We start from the raw sequence: 20,227 nt of genomic DNA, 5'->3' as shown, positions 1-20,227 counted from the left end.
ACCAAGGTCTCTGAAACACAGAGGGTATCTGAGTATAGTCCAAACTCCTTCCTGAATGACCAAATAGAAAATAAATGGCAAACTTCCAACTAAACAAGGGCAAGTTTCCTGGAGAAGCTTCTACGAGGGAACCGTATGACACCATGCCTCATTTTGATGTGTGGTTAGTTTTACAAAAGTAGAAGCTGGGGGGCAGTGTGTGGTAGAGCCACTCAAAGCCCCACCTGTATTTCAAAGATCCATAATCATTCCAAAATATGATATAACTATGAGTCATACCTGGCTCTGTGCCTTTCGTGGGTTTGTCAAGGCAGCGAGTCAACAGGAAGAGAATGTCAATATATACAGCTCTGGTCACCAAACATGGATTTTGCCTAGAAAGGTAAAGAACAGGAGATAAATTGATATTTTCTCTCCCTGAGGCCTGGGTCACAGAAGAGAAAAAGGTATTTTTTGACAGGCACATCATGAGGCTAAGGGAGTTACGGCAAATGCTAAAAAAGACAGCTAATCGCCAATAGTAGAAACACGTCAGTAAGTCAAATAAGGAAATGAAATCCTAGAGCATATGGTGGAGGTTGGGGATACGCATGCACAAAACAGATAAAACTCTATGCTCTGGTTCCAAATAAAACACACTGAAAACAAACAAAACCCGGTATCCTCTCCCAGTTATTTGAAAACAAGGAGACTGGCAGGGGGAATTAGATTCTGTTATTTTTCCGCTTTAGTGGGCATATGGGGGGGGAGGGAATCACTGGTTACGAGTGTCACTGACCGAGCATTTTGGAGAAGGAGAACTCACTGCCATAGGACAAACCATACCTACGGACTTAAAATAACCAGCTGAAAAACAAACACACGGAAGCACTAACAAACCCTGCGACAGACGTTCCTTTCCCAATGAATGGAAAGTTCTTCTTCTTTCAGTAAATGGAGTTCACTTTACTCTTTGAACCACACGCTGGAAAAAGTAAGTGGGCTTGGATTTAGGGGTCTGGATAAAAAAGGAAGCATGAAGACTTTCTTTCTTTTTTTTTAATGTTTTATTTATTTATTCATGAGAGTCAGAGAGAGAGAGAGAGAGGCAGAGGCAGAGGGAGAAGCAGGCTCCCCGCCCAGCAGGGAGCCCGATGCGGGACTCGATCCCAGGACCCCGGGATCATGACCTGAGCCGAAGGCAGACGCTTAACCATCTGAGCCACCCAGTCGCCCTTTAAGGATGAATGAAGACTTTCTTTTGAGAACAGTGCTGAAGGTCCCCTGGCTCTGAGCCCTGGTTCAGACTGACCATGAAAAGGGCCTCCCTGGTGTTCCGATAATTGAGTACAGGTAGTAAAAAGAGAAGGGACAGACCTGGGTTTGAGTCTTGGCTTTGCCTCTTATTTCTGTGACCTGACTCATATTCCCGACCGGTACAATGGAAACCCTAATCACTGCATGGTGAGTCACCGTGCGACTTCCGGCGTGGCGCCGCAACCGGAGTTTCCGCCTCGCTGCCGGGCCGCGGCAGACGCTCCATCAGTGTTCGCTCCCTGCCTTCTCTGCTTCCAGCCTGAGAGTAGGGAGTGGCACGAGTGTTCTGGCTAATGAAATTCTATTTCCCTGACCCCTAAGCCCATCCTCCCCATTCCCTGCATTGGAGCAGTCTTACCATTTCCCTAAAGTTTATTCCTACTCTATCCTGAACTGCCCATATCCAGGGCTGGTATATGCTCTCGCATGAAAAGCAAATCAGGTCCTTTTGCCTTAAAACTGTCTTGTGTCCAGGTCTCTCTGTGGCTGACCTGCCTCGCTTCTGTGCTACTGACTTGCTTCCTCTACAGTTATCGGCTTGCTTCCACTCCTACCCTACCGTAACTCCTAATTTATATGCATACCTCACGTTTGGCCTAATTTCATACCTGCACCTAGCTATTTTTTATAAATCAGCTTTAAAAAATAGGTAACATGTGTACATGGTATAAAAATAAGTCAGTACAAAAGGGCATGCGGTGAAAATGAAGTTCTCTTCCACCCACTGCCCTCTACTCACCTTCTGTTCCCCCGAGGCAACCACTATTACTACTTCTCAGTATGTCCTTCCAGGCTCATTCTGTTCATTTACAAGCATCTATCTATAGCTACCCACTTATTTTTTCACAAATAGTAGTTTACTATATACTAAGTTCTAGGCATTACTTTTTCTCACTTACATATTTTCGACATCATGCCATTAAAAACAGATCTGGGGACACCTGGCTGGCTCATTTGGTTAAGCGTCTGCCTTTGGCTCGGGTCATGATCCCAGCGTCCTTGGATGGAGTCCCGCACCGGGCGCCTTGCTCGGTGGGGAGCCTGCTTCTCCCTCTGCCTGTCACTCTCCCTGCTTGTGCACGCACTCTCTCTCTCTCTGACAAATAAATAAAATCTTAAAAAATAAAAATAAAAACAGAGATCTGCCTCATTTTTCAATGGTTGTAGACTGCTCCATGCCATGGAGGTACCAATCCTCTTGTGAAAGAATTCAGATTGTTTAAGATATTTTGCTAAAAACAATAAGGAATGTATATATACATCAGTTTTGGGCATATCAGTGAGTACTCAGGGGAGAAATTCCTAGAAGCTGAATGGATGGATCAAGATATTTGCACATTTAAAACTATGACTGTTTTTAATAAGATGCTCTCCAAAGAGACTGTACCAATTTACACTTCCACCAACAGCATGTCAGAATTCTAGTCTCCCACAACCTGACCAACACAGTGCACTATTAAACTTTTTGACTTTTACCAAGATGATAAGTGAAAAACAGTATCTCATTTTTATGTTGCAATTATTTTGTTGTAAGTGAGGCTGATCATCACTTCACATGCTTTTCAAAAAAGATACCTGAATTTCCTGCTCTGTGAAATGTATTCAATTTCTCTGTCCATTACATTGTTGGTCTTTTTCCTGTTGATTTTTGGGAGCTCTCTGTGTATTAAGGAAATCTACTCTTTGTCACATGTGCTACAAATATTTTTACAGTTTATCATTTGTCTTTCAACTTTATAAATTTTTTACAAGTCAAAAATGTTTAGTTCTATGCAGCCAAATATACTGGTATTTTTATTTGTGTCTCCTGGGTTTTAAATCATGCTTACAAAGTCTAAACCTTCTTCAAGATTATATACATAGGTAATTTAGTATCCATAATTTAGAATTTTCCCATATTTTTCTTGTAGTACTTTCACAGTTCCATTTGTTGTTGTTGTTGCTTAAAACTTTTATCTATTTGGAATTTTTCTTCCCAATCCTGCCCCTATCTTTTGTTTGTATCTCGTTTTCCCCAGGTCTCTCAATCCTAACTCCTGTCCTTATTCTTCTACTCCCTATGAAAGACCCACAGCTTATGAAAACTTCTTTAATGATATAATTTGCAATTCTGGCATTTCCACTGTTTAACAGGTAGGACTTCCCTCTGCCAAAGAAAGGGCCACTCAAGAACAAAAGTGAGAAAAGCCAACGCTGGGGGTTAATGAATCATCAGATATCTAGTACAGGGCCGAGTAAGCGGCCTACAGAGAGCCGATGGAATTCCCTGAGCACCCGGCTTTGAGCTAAGTGCTGGGAAGTGAGGTACAGGAGATGATTTCTTTTCTTCTTTTTTTTAAAGATTTTATTTATTTATTTGACAGAGACACAGTGAGAGAGGGAACACAAGCAGGCGGAGTGGGAGAGGGAGAAGCAGGCCTCCCGCTGAGTGGAGAGTCCGATGCGGGGCTCGATCCCAGGACCCCGGGATCATGACCTGAGCCGAAGGCAGACGCTTAACGACTGAGCCACCCAGGTGTCCCCAGGAGATGATTTCTGACCTCAGAGAATTCTGTCCACTTATGGAGACAAAAATAAGGGCAAACTTTGGGACAGGATGTAAGGAGTGAAGAGAAAGAACATCAGGGTGGACTGGAGCAATGGGAAAGGTTTATGAAGATGTAGTTCCAACCGGGCTGTGAACGCTGGGAAGATTTTAGCTAGACAAAGTTGATGGGGAAGGGCATTTTGAGAGGGGGCAATAGATATGGGAAGTAATTAGTCTGGCCTGTCTACAGACCTGGGGAGATCAGGAGGGGAAGATGCGAGAATGTGTTGAAAAGCAGGAAGAAGAAGAAGGCAGGCCAGGCCTTCAGGAGACGGGATGCCTCATGCTAACTGGGTGCTTCTTAGTGTAAAAATGCATTGCCTGCTCCCATGTGGCCTCAGAGTCACAGCCTCTCACCCTGGATGTTCTTCTGTTGGTACAGCCATACAGAACCATAAAGGGAAATTCTGGGGAAGCTGGTTTGACTTTCAACTCTGATGAGGAGCCTAGTTTCCATGAGATTTTTAGCTAAGTTAATATATTTTTTAGGATTTCTAAATGAGTAGAGAAAAGGTTGGCAATTTTTAGAGTCCCCCTGCCTACCTGGCTGAAGTGTTCTGCATCTTTTTTTGGACCTGGCACAGGCTGGGGACCTTGCTGGCCTCCTGGGACACTCCGGGGACCACTCTGACTGCCCCCATAATGGAGAGGCTCTGGGCCAAGTCTGATGCACTCATTGAGATTGTGGGATGTTCCCTCGAATGCCGCTGCTCTTGATTCCAGGAAACAGAGTATCTGGGGCCATAAAGGAGTCCGTCCATGGCTTCTCCTTTGAGACCCACTGAGACAGAAATTCTGGCTTGGAGTCCACTGTTCATGCCTCCAAACCCAAGGACGGCCACAGCCAGAGCCACGGCCACAGCCACATGACATCCCTGTCTGGATTCAGAGCTGGGCCTCACTCTGAACTGGCTTCTAGGTCAGGAAAATCATTTTGTTCTCTCTCTTTCTCTCTCACTGTTACTTGATGTTTGTTCTGACTTGGAAATGGTACACTGTGAGTTCAGGGTGAGCCAGAGGTTTGTTCTTGGTCTGTCAAGCCACTTTGATGATGGGAATAAAATCCTAGGGAACAGTAAGCCAGCTGGACAGGAAACCAACCCACAGGGTTTTGGTGGGCTTGGGGATTTTTTTTCTACCCCCAAATGGAAAAATCCTGGCATGGGGCACAGTATAATAGAGATTTAGAGTGTTCAAAAAGAAAAAAAAAAGTCAGAAGTGGTCAGGGTCTAACAGATGGGCTGAAAAACAGCAGAGCCGCGGCCGTAGAAGGAGCAGTAAGGATCCAGGTACTAGGAGGACAAAGTTTACATATATAAAATCAAACAGAGGGCTTGTTGAGAATCTCGCTTTCTTCCATTTTTTTTTAAAACATTCGCCCCTTGACAAATATCCACCTGAGAACCTGATGAATCCACTTCTGCCTTGGGAAATCTCTGAACTTCATTAAACCTCCTGCCCTCTCTCCTGGAAACTGGTGGGAGGGAGAAGGCAGGGCAGGGAGAGCAGGGCTTCCCAGACACATCCACAATGGCCCTAGTGTCTGGAGGACAGCAGGAGTTCCTGGGAAGTCTGTGATAAATTATTCACTTCCCCCGTCCCTTCCGGAATCCCAGTGGCTGTAGAGCTTCTTAACTGAGGCCCATTCATCCGGAAAACATTTACTGGGAGGCTATTGAGAGCTAGGATTAGTGCCAGGGCTTGGAAATATGAAGATAAAATGATTCAGTGACATAGTCACTGCCCTCAAGGAACTTCGAGTCCTGAATGGTGTTTTTCAAACTATAGGTTGTGACCCATTTTGTTGACTATGAAATCAATCAGTGTAAGAGAGAGAAAAAGGAATGGAGGGGAAGGTGGGGAGGAGGGAGGTAGGGGGGAACACAGAGGATCTGGGGGCACAAAGGAGGGAGGGAGCAGAGGAGGAAAAGAGAGGCAGAGAGAGGAAGAGAGGAAGGGAAGGAGGGAGGGAGGAGAAAAATATAGTCAGAGTGTATCAAAGCATAAAGGGAAGCATTGTTTCCTTCACTTGTTGCTATAAAGTCCTTGCCCAGGATCAATTTTTAATAAATTATCTTAGGTGTTAGAGGTAAATAATTTATGAAATGCAATAATTTTAAGTTAAAACATTGGTTGATTTGTGCTAACTCTTTTCTTTTGCTTTTCCAGGTAATAAGCCACCCTGCATTATACTGAATGGTATCAACAGGGTTATGCCTGGTATCCAAAGTGATGGTGGATATGTTGAAAGCAAACATTCCTGAAATTAAATGTGCTACAACTTGAGTAAATTCCCCTATGCATTTTTTTCTTACAGACTGTTCATATCTTATACAGATATTATCACAATTCCAAACTGTGCAAGATTTCATGTGTGTACATATATACACACACAGACACATTCGGTCATACGTAAAATATTTGTTTCGAGTGACTGTCAAAAAGTCTTGAAAGCCACCAGTTTAGCAGAAGAAACATGCAACCAATCCTACTAGAGTATGAGGTCTGACAGAGTAAAAATTAAGGATGGTTGAAGAGGGACCTGCCCAGTCCTCCTGGGTGAGTTAGAAAGTGACTTGGCAAAGAGCTGGAGAATGAGGAGCCTGGGATACAGAACATGGGCAGAGTGACCCCAGCAGAAGAAGCAACATGTCCAAAGACCAGGGCATATGACACATTTGGAAAATGATGAGAAGTGCAAAGGGGACATAGGAGGGGAGGGACAACAGGATATGACAGAGGATGAGTGAAACACCCAAAGGGAGAGCTGGGGAGGGACCTTTAAGAGATCAAAGCTCCAAAGGGTGGAAGCCACCAGGGGGACCCCCCCAGCCCAATCCATACAGGAAAGCTAGGATCCCCAGGCACCGGTGTGAAGCTTTGGTGGGCTCCCTAGAAGGGACAGACAGTTCATTCCGGACACACTATATTCTTCCAGAAGCATTCACTGCCATCTTCAGATGGCTGGAAACAGCTGTTGTGGCTTTAGGCTGCTAGTGTCTGTTAAGGTCTCTAAGTCAAGAGACTGTATCTGGACTTCAACAGAGTCAGGGTCTGAGGTCACTCTAATCCCCAGGGAACTACTCCCCCCAGAAGCCCCATGGCCTAACTTTATTAATCTAGAAATATTTACTGAGCGCCACAGGGGATATCCTACTTGGGACGGAAAGGGAGGGAAAGGAAGACGTTCTGGCAGGGTGGTGTGTGTGTGTGTGTGTGTGTAAAGGGAGGGAAAGGAAGACGTTCTGGCCTTGCAGGGTGTGTGTGTGTGTGTGTGCTGGAGGGTGTATATGGAGAAAAACAAAATGTACAAAAAACTGTGAGAAGGAATGTCATGGAGGAGGGGTCTGGAGACACGGAAGGATCTGGCCGGTGAAGGAAAAGAGGGAATCGAGGCAGGACAGCTCACTAAGGCAGATACAACGGTGAGAACGAGCTTGCCATATGCAGGGACGAATGAATACCAGAAAATCAAACAGCTGCAGCTGATGAGCTTGATGGCTCAGAATGACTGGGGAGCTCGAGCCCTAGCAGGGGCTCATCACAGCCCATTGAGGGCTCTAATCCTGGCCCCTACCCAGGCTCACTCCTACTCAGACCACTTCCGTTCTCAACCACAACGATGACCAAAAAGCACTGGCAGCCTCTTACCAGGGAGCCAGCAGTGGAGTTAATAAAGCGATATCCCAGGGACTGCCACCGGGCCCAGAACAGGTTGGAAAGAAGAAAACCAGAAAAAGAGAAGGAAAGTAGGTGGGGAGCAAGGGGAGAGAAGGCAGGTGAGAAGTGGGGGAAGGGACAAGAGAAGAATAATGAGAGAGGGAAGGTGGTGGGAGAGGGAAAGTGGGTAAAGTCTAGAACATACTCCCATATCTTACCATGAACCCCAGACTTGACACATGTCCAGCCACACCATGTCCTTTATTGAAAGTTCCCTTCAAAGCCTGTCCTTTAGGAAAACCTTCCCTGATTAACCATCAGAAAACAGCCTCCGAGGACAATTGGAACCGCTGACTCGACAAGGGGTATTTTGTTGACCTTCCTTTGGTCTCCCAGAGATCCTGGAGGCCATCTTTGCAAACCTAGGCAGTGCGTGTCTCTGCAATGGTAGCTGCCCACAGAACCAGAGTTGCCTCTCTTTACATTTGGATATAAAAGGAAGAGCTGTTGTGGGTTGGGAGCCAGGAGGTACTCCTTTGATGCAGTCCACATTAAGTTATGTAAATGTGGAAGTGTAAATTAAATAAAAAAGAACCCTTCTCTCCCTTCTGATTTCCATTTTTACCACAGCCCCCAGCCAAGCAATCATCACATGGCATTCTTGTAACAACAATAGGGGATTTGTTTAAACCAAGATGCCAAATGGTGATGAATTGCAGAATATGTATTTTTAAACAAGTGATCCCCCCGCGCCCCCCGCCCCCCCCCCCCCCCCCCCCCGCAACCCGTAACATCCAGAATCTCGCTCTGCACTTGGGGCCAGCTAGCAGCAGCGTGCAGGCTCTGGCTGGCTCCCAGGACTGCTCGTTTACCTTGCCCTCCCCTGAGGGTATGTGACGGCAGGACTGCATTTTTATGGTATGCTCCAACTTCCATCCAGCCTTCCTTGGTCTGGAGCTTTGCAAGTGTTTATACTCACACCCACATAGAAGCTGCCCTGTGGCCCTCCTACTTGAATTTTCCTTTTAAAGTGAAGCCATCTTTGTGCCCTGCTCTGGTGGTTGACCAGTTTACAGGGAACTGACTGAGTCGCCTATGCCCAAAGCAGGAGACCAGGAGCTGTGAGTCTGTCCAGAAAGGGACCAAACGTCCCAGCCATGGCTACAGAGCACATGGGGCTTCCCCTGGAAAAGCAGCTTTTGTTCTAGGGAATGGAATCTGTGCAAACAGGGCCCCAACCGCCTTACCAGGGTTCTGGGTAGGCACTCGGCAAGGCCCAGGCAGTCCGTAGAAGACACCGGGGCACTTCGCAGGTCAGGGCCCAGGCCTCAGCCGCCTCGACTCCCCTGGCAAAACCGCTGCTCAAGAGGAAACCCACAACCTCAAGGCCAAGGCTTTGCCTTTTCCTTCCATTAAGGCTCACCTGCCTTTTCAGAGGACCCCCAGGGAGCCTCCCACACCCCCCAGAGGCCCTCATATTTTTCCATCTTTCTATTAGGCATCTTTTTCTCATTAATGTACTAACACTCAAGTTATGTGCAGAGAATGAGGAAAAAGAGACCTTGTGTGGGGCTTGGGATTTGTTCAAAGCCTGGGGAAATCGTTTTAGAGGGTGTATGTTTTTTATTCCTTTTATGAGAGATGCATGTTTCCCCCCCTCTGTGACTTGTTTAAAAGTAAAGTTTAATATGCTGCCAGAGAAATTGCTGGTTAATAACTTAATAAGCTATGTGCTAGGAATTATGGGAGAAAAGTAGTATCCAAGAAAACTTTTATTGTACAGTTTGGGGCTTGGAGGATATATAGCTTCAGTTATTATATAAAATGCTCACAGAAGTCCCCTTTCTTTTCTAACCCTACTTTCTCCCCAGGATTATAAAAAAGGATAAAGAAGTGAGGCGAATGAAAACTTCTGGAAGCTGCATGAGAAGTCTGTATGTAGATCACAAGGTGAGAATTTCCAACAGCCACAGTCAACAGAACTGTGCTAATGTGAACTTGGCAAAGCACACACTTGGAAATTAGCCCTGGCAATAATAGCAATACTGATAATAATAATGTCAACTGCCTTTTATGAAAAGTTTTGTCTTCAAAAAATATTCCTACCTTATCTTCATAAAATTCTTAAGAGGGAAGAAAAATAGGCATTATTATTCCCATTTTTTACAAATCAACAAAGTAGCTCATGTAGTTCAAGTGACCTGCCCAAGATTAGGGCAAAAACCAAGAAGAGAATCAAGGTTTTCTTGACAAACTGTATCTATGTGTCCCAACACAATCAGATGCAAAGTGAGACGCCGTGCCAAACAATGAGAGTATTTTGGTTTGCAGCCGCATGCTGTGGTGTTGTGTCCTGTAGCCAGTCTGGTGAAAAGCAAGGCTCCGAGCACAGCTGTTCCCGCGAGGGCCAACACAAAGGCCTGTTTTCAACATGGCTGATGATGCTGATAAAGATTTAATCATCTGACAATGGATATTTCCTCTATTTGCTTAGCTCTTCTGTACTTTTACACTCATTACACACCACGTGCTTCCTTGCCCACATCGGTTTCCCACCGTCATTTTACAGGTCCCCACTTTACAGGTACAAACGGAGTCCCAAAGAAATGAGTGGCCCCACAGGGTTGGCTAGAGCTGAACAGGGACCCCAGAACCCAGACCTGCTAACCTTGAGTGGACTCCGTCTCTCCTCAACTCCAGCAGGACGCATACACAGGTCAGAGGCTTTTCCATCTGCCAAGTCCCTCTCAAAGTGCCCCCCCTCTGGTCACCCAGAAACATAGGGCCTTTGGGCTCAGGCGGGGAGCCCTGGAGTAAAATCCCGATACCGCATGGGAAAGTGTTATTTCCAGAGGTGTGTAGGCCAATCCTATCACCAAGGAAGCCTGGGTTATCACTGGCAGCTGAGAGGGAGGAAGGAAGGAGAGCAAAGCTCTGGAGGGTTTCTCTTAAAGCCGCTCCTTTGGTCCATTCATGTAAGACCAGTCCACGGGCCCCAAAAGCCCTCCTGGAGGCGGCTTGAAGTCTGGCCACACAGGACAAACATACCATGGCTGAGTCAGCTCAATATGAGGGCAGAGAAGCAGGAGACCAAGCGAGGTGTAAAGAAGCACTCCGGCCAGGTCTGTGTGTTGCCGGAGAGCCTGCCTTCAGAGTTGCTGACTTCAGTTAAGGGTACTATCTCCAAAGATCACTACTGAAAAACAGCTATATGATCCAGAAGAATTAACTTGTTTACATGTTAGAACTTAGTAACACGTTAGCATGATTCGTCGGTCAGATCAAGTGGCAGTGGCAGTCAACTAGCTGAGAATACATTTCTAAGGAAAGAGGACCTTGAATAGCTAAACGTTTGATGGCAAGAAGGTCTAGAGCATGGGTCCATGTCCAAGGAGGGCAGCTCCTGAGAGAGGGCGCCGGGACAGCCAAGGGCATGGGGTTGCAGGGTTTGCTACGAGGATGATCAGGCCACAGTAGAAAAAGGAAATGGATCAAGAGGCAAAAAGCAAATTTGCTACTTATGCCCAACTTGGGCCACCTCCAGAGTCAGCCATATCTGTCGAGTAGGAAGAAGTCACCTGCCCTCTTGTGCCTAATTCCTCATCTAGAAATGCTGGTTTGGATTAGATTCTTATTTTGAAATAGGAAGTCAGGATGCTCCTCTTAGTCCCTTTTGGGGCCCCGAATGGCCGTGCGGGTGGGTCTCCAGGCCCCCATCCCAGCTTGCACCTCATGCGTCAGCTCTACTATCTTCAACATCTTGAACTTCCTCTTAAGCTTCTATTTGAAGAAAGGATTCCAATGGACTAGATGATCTCTAAATTCCCTTCCAGTGGTAAATTCCGTGGCTCAATGGTCCTCTTGGCACTGTTGAGAAGACAACAGGCAGGCAGTCTAAAAGGCACACACAAGCAGCATCTCTACTCCCCTCACCAGCTGCCCAGGCAGGCAACAGGGCCTTCCGAGGGACAGACAGAGAGCTGGTGGATGGTCATCGGGGAGCTTCTGCTCACCACCAGGAGGGGCTGGAAATTGCGTTGATCACTGGGAGGGGCTGCAAAGATTTAATACACTCCTCAGTGTATCTCATGTGCTTGGAGACAGCAATGTACTTACCAGTATAAGCTTGAGCTTACTGACTTCCTTTTAACTCTTGGATCAAATCCAAATTCCTCTGGCTGACATTTAAGGCCTGCCACACCTGGTCTCTTACCAAATCTTGCACCGCTCTCCGAAACATAGCGTGTCTCCTTGCAGCTCTCTGCTCTCACTGGCGCACAATATGTCCCATGGATTCTCTTTGGTGTGTCCTTGCACATGCTGTCTACAGTCTTGACACGCTCTTTTCCCACCACGTTTGATGTTTCCCAATTCACACCAGTGCTCTAGGACCCATCTCGAATACCTAACTCCCCGAGAAACCAAAGCCTTCCCTGACTATTCCAGTCTACATTCTTCTCTGAATTCTTGTACTTATTCTATGTATTACAGATTTAGAACTTCTTTATGCACGTCACCGTTGGTTGTTTCACATGGATAAGCTCTCTTTTCAACTAGACTGAACCATCACTAAACTCTGACAATAGAGACTCCATTATAAATGCCTAAAGTGGTTCCCACAATGCTGAGCACTGTGCTAAGATTCCTTCCTTTGTACTTGGGCAATGAGACCTTCACAATTTATTTAGCAACACAGGCTATCAGTCTAAACTCACTCATTCTCCAATCTAAGAAAATTAACCTTATCTAATAATTACATCTCACCCAGCCTTTAAAGACATTTCCCTCCTCCTAGAAGATTTCCTTGGCACCCCGACCCCACAAGCCGGCTCCTGTACACACTCTGACCTCATTTCAGAATTTACCAGATTCTTACTTGTTTACAGTTAATTAAATCCATACCTGTCTTATTTACATGGTTTTTGAAACAGGGACCATATCATTCATCTCTATACTCCTCACTGTGTCTACTACACTGCTTTGTGCTATTTGTCAATCTAAATTGGCTCCAATTCATTGGGAATGGTTCCATGTGTTGATTTATCCAAAAGATGGAACATGTTACATGTTAAAGGAAAAAAATAAGCCACTATGTTAGTGTTTTACACAATATTATGAAAATGTGTTGAGGACACTTAAAAGCCTGCGCTTCTTTGCAAGCCGGGCAATGACAACATTGCCCAAATCTTCCAACAGCAATACCTCCATAAGCCAACAGCTACAAGTAGAGCAAAACAGATATTTCTGAGTCCTTTATCAAATTAATTGCCATTTCCAGGTTAGGACTGCAAATTTCTATATTTAAAAAGTAGAAAGCATCAGCAGTTGGCAGCAGAATTCTTGATGTGTAGTTGCATGAAAGGACTATTTTTATTTCTCATTGCAATATGAAGAAGCTTTGATCTTGGGCAACTTGCTCAAAGGCTCAGTTTAATATATTGATCTCTTGTGACTACTTTTACCTGACTAGTTTCCATACACTCAGCCTGTCAACAAGAAATACCTCATATATTCTCAAGCTTCACTTCTTCTCAGACACCTTATTCCTTCAAGTCTTGACATATTTTTAAAAGGAATATCTAATGAAGAAAATGTTTTGCACCCCGTCCATTGGTTTGGGTTGAAATGTGCTAACTGAATGGTTCTGTTTTTAAAAAATACAAACAGGATCTCATTCTGAGATATCTTTTTTTTTTTTTTTTTTTTTAAAGATTTACTTATTTGAGACAGAGAGAATGAGAGACAGAGAGCATGAGAGGGAGGAGGGTCAGAGGGAGAAGCAGACTCCCTGCTGAGCAGGGAGCCCGATGCGGGACTCGATCCCGGGACTCCAGGATCATGACCTGAGCCGAAGGCAGTCGCTTAACCAACTGAGCCACCCAGGCACCCTCATTCTGAGATATCTTAACCTTAAATATTTCTGAGCAGTCTGAAAGAGAAGCGAACAAATGTCAACAAGCTTGAGTCTGAAATACACCAACTTCATTTCTCTCATCTTTCAAATATGCATGAGGTGCAAGGAGACTTGAAGTAGGCCGAGCTGAAGGACTCAGAGTGGTCCTAATGGGAATCTCCCACCCCCATAAAATCTGGGGGTTGAAAGAAAAGCAATGTTAAAAAAGAGGGGGCGGGAGGGGAGTACTGGGAAAACTTTTACTTTGGAAAAAAAAAGAAAGAAAGAAAAAAAGCGAAGAAGAAACAAACCAAAAAAGCAAAAACCCAACCCCCAGCAATGCCCGGAAACTTGCAATGTAACTAACCATCCCTGCTCAGACTTGCTTCCCTTACAGTTTTGGCAGGGACCACAAATGATAGCCTTAAAATGCCACATGAGCATCAGAATATTTTAACAGTCCTTCTTGACTGGATGTATTTCAACATTTCAACTGGATGCATGGGAGTGAAACAGCAACCTGCAGCTGTGGCAAAGGGCTGAGGTCTCTCTTCATTTCGAGCAGTTGCGAAAGGAGGGCCTCTTCCTTCAGGAGGGGAGTGGCCCAGCAGGCACGGGGGGTTTGCGAAGGGCGAAGGAACAGTGGGAAAATGGAATGAGACCTAAACCCCAGGATTTCTCCCTGGGGAGGTGCAGGCTCTTGAGGGGATCAATCTGGCGGTTAGAACATAGATGCTGTCTTCAGCTGTGAAGCTGACCACAGACCCCCCTGGGGAAGGACTGGGATTGCTGCACAAAAGCCAGACCCAGCTCTGTCTCTAGAAGCATATTTTCCTCACACATTTAAGTCCAAGGCCTTCAAGGAGCTTACCACTCCTCTTAGTTGGGCCCAGGAACTAAGAAAACGATGAGAGTATGGACAAGGGGGTGGACAGGGAAGGAGACGCACAAGTGGCTGGAGGTATGAATTGGAGAGATGGAGGCGTGGACGAGGAGTTCACACGGAGGAGGGAACAGGGGGTGTCAGGAGCACTGATGGGGAAGCTGTATCGGGAGGATCATAGAGCTAATACTTTTTGCAAATGAGAATCAACTTGGGGTAACAAATCATTAGGTCTAGTACAAAGAGTAGTCTTCAACAACCATTAGTGCCCTCCACCATTTCTTCTCCCCATCAGGATGCTTTTACTCAAAAATTTATTGCCCAAGGTTGCTTTTCTTGTAACCTTGGGACATGTTCTTGTATTCCTAAGAGCCTGTTTTTCTCACCAGAATATAAGACTGCTATTTTCAAAATGATAATACTCTCTGCATGCCAACAAGCATTGGTCCTACCCTAGGCACTGAGGCCACTGGGATGGCTGACTGGACAAAGGAGTGTGGGCTCCCCATAGAAAGTGCTGGGGCAATACAGCCCCTCCATGCAGGGCATCCCAGGTGGATGGGGAAAGAATTCGGGGCCAACCCCTTTAGTGGTCTTAGCCTTTTCCTGTGTCCCCAAGCTCTGGCCTTTGAGAATGAGGGTGTAAAGGCGGGAGTATTTCAAAGGGGCACAGTCTGGATGACCACAGTGAACCCTGGCCCTCAAAATATGTACTGTGTCCCAGAACCAGCAGCATCAGAACTGCATGAGAACTCGTCAGAAATGCAGGATCTTAGGCACCAGCCCAGACCTACTGAATGAGTCTTCATTTTAAGGAGATCCCCATGTGATCATGTGCACATGAAGGTCTGAGGAGCACGGTTCTCGACAATGCTTAAGGGCTGTCATTCAAAGGCCTTGACAAAAACACTGGACAGATGGCGGCAAGGGGGCTCCAGCAGAAAGAGCCCCACAAGGAGCAGGGAACTAAGTCCTCAACAAATGTTAATTGTTATCAGATAGGATCTTACCCTTGCCCAAACAAATTCCCCAACTGCTCTGGGCGGCATTTTCCCATATGCATGGGGATGGGAGTGGACTGCAAGAAACTTCAGGATTCCTTCTAGTTCTAAAGTCCGAGGTCTATGATTCAATTTGACAAGACTCTGTTTTGTTGCCCTCTCTACACTGAAGTTTGGTTTTAATAGATAGTTGCAGTATTTAATACAGCTTGGCATATGGCAGGGCTCAATAAGTATTTGTTGAATGAAGTGATACAGATATGAGTCTATTCTCTTCAAGCTGCCCCTCAAAAAACAAAAATGAGCCATAAGCTTCCAGGACAGTAGACCACACCAGAGTGTCAGGTCTAACTGACACTTTTCAGGGCAACTGACATAACTTAAAATATCTTGCTAAGGCAGCTTTTAAGTAATCTACCTTGGAAATTCACTCGTGTAGGAAACTACGCAGTGGCGTGGCCCCTCATTCTGGCCCATCTGTGGAATCGAAAGTGTTAACGACTGTATCTCCTGGGTAGCAGGCTGGAGGGATGGTCATTCCATCTTTCTTGAATGAGTCTGTGGCCTCCAAAGAAAAATCCAAGTGTCCTCTAACACGGGCTATTTCACTCAACGCTCATCCTTCATCTTCTCTCTCAAGGAGATGGGAGACACAAGGAGGCACAAGGACACATCAGTAGTTCTCAATCCGACTGCATTTTAGAATCTCCTGGAGAGTTTTAAAACTACCAGTTCTTGGGTCACACCCTCAACCAAAAAAAAAAAACAAAAAACCCCAGAAATTCTGGAGGTGGGACCTGGCATCAGGTTTGAAGACCTCTCCAGATGATTCTAATATGCAGCGATCAGCATTAAAAACTGCTGTCTGGAGTAAAAACTCACCATCAGCCAATCTGGGCACTTAATAAATGCCAATACCCAGAGTCACAAACTCCAGAACTCTTTCCAGCTTGTAAAAGTACAACTCTATGCCCATTAAACACTATCTCCTCCTTCCCTTTCCCGCAGCCCCCAGCAACCACCATTCTATTTTCTGTCTCCATGAATGGAACCACTCTCAGTACCTTACAGAAGTGGAATCACACAGTAATTGTCTTTTTGTGACTGGCTTATTTCACTTAGCATGATGTCCTTAAGGTCATCCATGTTGTAGCCTGTATCAGGATTTCTTTCCTTTTTAAGGCTGAATCATATGTTGTCCATATATTCCACACTGTTGACCCCTTCATACATCAACGGACACTTAGGTTACTTCTACCTTTTGGCTGTTGTGAATAAATGCAGCTATGAACAGGGGTGTAGAGATATCTCTTCAAGACTCTGCTTTCAATTCATTTGGGTCTATACCCAGAAGTAGAATTGCTAGGTCATAATGTATTGCTATTTTTAATTTTTTGAGGAAACGCCATACTATTTTCCATAGTGGCTATACCATAAAGAGTTTTTAACAATAATAGCCAATACTTCCATGATACTGTTAAGTGAAAAAAGGAAGCTCTAACTTATATATATGATAAAGCCGCAACAATGTTAAAAAAAAAAGGCACAGGAGAAAAGATGAAGTGAGTATATACAGAAAACTGTGAACTAACAAGTGACTTCCACTGGATGTTGGTAAGAGCAGACTGACATTCTCTTCTTTTCCAAATTTGATACTTGCCTAACTTTCTGTGATAGGCATACACTACACTGACGACTGAGAAAAAAAAAGTGAAAAAAAATTTAGTAGGGCACATTTTTCTTCCTGGTCATCGCATCATCCGTTGCACTTAGCCTGATGGGTTCACTGAGTTCACCGCCTTTATCTGAAGGAAAACACACACACGCACTTCTTCCTTGTATAACCAAACTGATTTCTGAAAAATTTTAAGCCCAATATAATAATAATTCCAACTCTCGCTCAAAATAATAAGTCTTTTCTCCTCTTAGGGCTCCTTGACAGGGCTTTCAAAAAGTCCTTCCCGTTTAGGCAGGGCCTGTGGTCCAGCTGGGGCAGCAGAGCTGGAACCGGCCGTCAGCCGGGGAGCCTGGGCGCTGCCGAGTGCCCTTGTGGGGTGCCTGAGGCCAACCTCTCCACGCCCGCCACCCGCCTCATGTGCGCTCCGCCTGGGGCCTGGGTCGGCTTCGTTTTCCTTCAGTAGCTGCTGAACTGTCCTCACACTGTGAGAGAAGACACTGACCTGGACTGAGGAGGGAGGGATGGAGGCGAAAGGGGAAGGAAGGAACGTGAAGGATTAACGAGCTGATTTCCATAAAGGCTTTGACATCTTGGAATGAAAAGCGGCCTGTAAGAGCAGAAGCCCAGGCTTCTACTCAGGCCATGTTGCCAGCTGGCCGTTCATCACCAAAAATTCCCCAACAGTTCCACGGCTATTGCTTAACCACCTCATATAAATCCCAATTAATCTTGCAGAGTCAAAACATAAATATATGACAAAAGTCTTTATTTTATGTGCCCTCAATTTCAGGGTCAAAATTTACAAAACCTAATTGGTTATCCAGTGGCTCCAATGAACATTTTTTTTTTTAAACCTTCTTTGGGAATAAAAAGACAAATAAATGACACCCTCACTAATGTGTATGTACTTATTGGACTGAATGAACTCAGGCTAATGATCAAATAAATTGTAGAAGAAAAAAATGCGTTGGTGCTAAAATTTAAACTACCTTTTTTTTTTTTTGGCAGTAACATTAATGTTTCATAGCTTATACTGAAAAGATACAGAAAATCCTTAGTAGGCACAAAGGAACATTTATTTGTCTTTCATATGTAAATTGCTAGGGACATAAAAGAGCCTCTTGAGCAGTGGAACTGGGAATACTCCACATTGCAATGTCTTTCATGGGAAAGGCAGGTGATAATGTGAACACAGCGGTCGACTTCGAGAAGGGCCCATTAGGACCCAGAACGGGCTCATGTGAGCATGGAGGTATTAGTGCAGACATTCACCTCCCAGGGCAACAACCTCAAAGGACCTCAGGGACCAGGCAGGCATGTCTCACAGGACAGGCTGAAGCTTCATCATTTATATTCAGTGCTTTCCTTTCCTATTCAGGAACCTCAAGGTTATCATGTCAATGATGTGGATAATAGAGAAAAACTAATATGTGGCTTTGGAATGGATGGCCCTCCGGCAGTGTGTTTTCCTCCCAAACTTTATTTCAGGCTCTGAACACATCCTGATTAATATAGTAAAAGTGCCTTGGGAGCAAGAGGAAGCCCGGTGTTAGGAACCACCTACAGACCACCCACAAAGTATAAAGTTCACACTTGGATCATAAAGAGTCGACTGTACTGGAAACATAAAAATGGCTTTCCTGGACTCTCGGCAAGGAAGGTGGAAACACAGTGAATTGCAGTGATTCATGCTTTTGTTTTCTAGTGCTGAAAAATCATGGAGAAAAATCAGAGGTGTGTGTGTGTGTGTGGGTGGGTGGTGGTGGTGGTGATGATGCTGAAAGCCTAATTGAAAAATTGCAATAGAGACCAGAAGTCAAGTTAAAAGAGGACAGGAGGACCTCTCCAGCTGAAGAAGAGGCTGATGGCACTTGGTCATCCATCTTCAGGCACTGACCGCAGAGCATGAGGGTCCATTCAGACGGCTGGCTGTGACACCATCTCCTCCTTCCCATCCAACAAGAAGGAATGGGCTCAGGAAGCCAGCAGATGATGACTTTCTATGAAACCCATGAAAGGGCAGCAGCCTAAGGGGGCAGAAACACCTTTATAGCACTTGCAGAACAGGAAATTTAGGATTCTGTCTTGGGGCGGGCCTGGCTGGAAGCAGAGATTTCAATAGGATGGTTCCTGGAGAGTCCTGACTTCCTGATCCCTAGACACAACAGCTAGGAAGACCTGGCCTGCTATTGATAAACAGATGAGAGCACACATGTGATCACAATTCCCTATTCTCCCAAGAAAGGCAGCTTAGGGGAGTTATCTAAAAGCCACACGGAAGGCAAATGATAGTAGGCTCAGAGAAGCAGTTTATGGTCAATCAACTCCTGCTCTCTACATAAGAGAGAGAAAACACAAACTGGTCTAAAAATGAGAGTTAACCATCACTTTACTGGCATTTCAGACATGAGAGAATTTCCCCATCAGTATCCCTGCCCAAAGCTAGAGGTGCTTAGACAAGACATGGAGACTCACACATCCACACACCGAGAAATCCTTCAATGGCTCTCTTTCACCAAGAGGTTTCCTTGAGGAGCTTTCACTGTGTGGCCTCCTTGGATTTCCACAGCCTCATGTACCTTTTATGGGTTCCCAAAGAGCTAACTTCTTTATTGCTCTCCATACTCGCCATGCCATTTCACACAGCCATGTCTTTGCCACTGACATGACCAGCGCCCAGAATGCCCTCCCTGCCTGGGCTGCTCGCTGAAATGCTACTCATCTCTTTTTTTAAAAGATTTTATTTATTTATTTGACACAGAGAGAGAGACAGCGAGAGAGGGAACACAAGCAGGAGGAATGGGAGAGGGAGAAGCAGGCTTCCCGCCAAGCAGGGAGCCCGATGCGGGCCTCAATCCCAGGATCCTGGGATCATGACCTGAGCCGAAGGCAGACGCTTAATGACTGAGCCACCCAGGCGCCCCGAAATGCTACTCATCTCTTGATGGCCCTTCCCTGCCCCTCCTCTGGGCTACTCCTGTGCTTAATACACACATTTGTTATTTCCCTTGCCACATGCGGTGGAAATTACTTATTCACACATCTTTCTCACCTCCTGGATATGAGCTCCTTGAAGCCAGAGCTCTCTCTCTATCTTTGCATCCCTTCCACCTCCTAACACAAAGGTCAGCTTGCAGCCCATGTTCAACAAGACTCTGTTTGATTACAGTGACTTGCGGGCCTGTACTGCCCGTTTCCTGCCTTCCCACATGAGGTGGGGAACCAACAA

At 45.5% G+C, this 20,227-nt stretch overlaps 1 protein-coding gene across 13 annotated transcripts in view; it reads right to left on the bottom strand.

Annotated features, from left to right (window-relative positions):
- THADA (THADA armadillo repeat containing) overlaps window positions 1-20,227 on the bottom strand; it is a 325,846-nt gene that overhangs the window by 78,939 nt on the left and 226,680 nt on the right. For 11 of the 13 annotated variants that reach the window (XR_008506903.2, XM_045885094.3, XM_045885095.3 and 8 more), the window contains one exon: window positions 280-374. Coding sequence is in view for 12 of the 13 variants with exons in the window: in XM_045885094.3 (XP_045741050.1) it covers window positions 280-374 (95 nt within the window). In the remaining variant the exon portion in view is untranslated. Of the gene's footprint in view, window positions 1-279; window positions 375-9,302; window positions 11,411-17,771; window positions 19,026-20,227 lie in introns of those variants that run through there. The other 2 variants (XM_054509897.2, XM_045885100.3) reach the window with 2 other exon arrangements.

This window comes from Mirounga angustirostris, unplaced genomic scaffold (assembly GCF_029215605.1).
Source record: "Mirounga angustirostris isolate CCGP_5_RB_7025 unplaced genomic scaffold, mMirAng1.0.hap1 SCAF_10, whole genome shotgun sequence".
In the NCBI taxonomy this organism is placed as follows: Eukaryota; Metazoa; Chordata; class Mammalia; order Carnivora; family Phocidae; genus Mirounga; species Mirounga angustirostris.
Note: the sequence above shows the minus strand (reverse complement) of the source record. Positions and strands in the feature narration are given on the sequence as shown.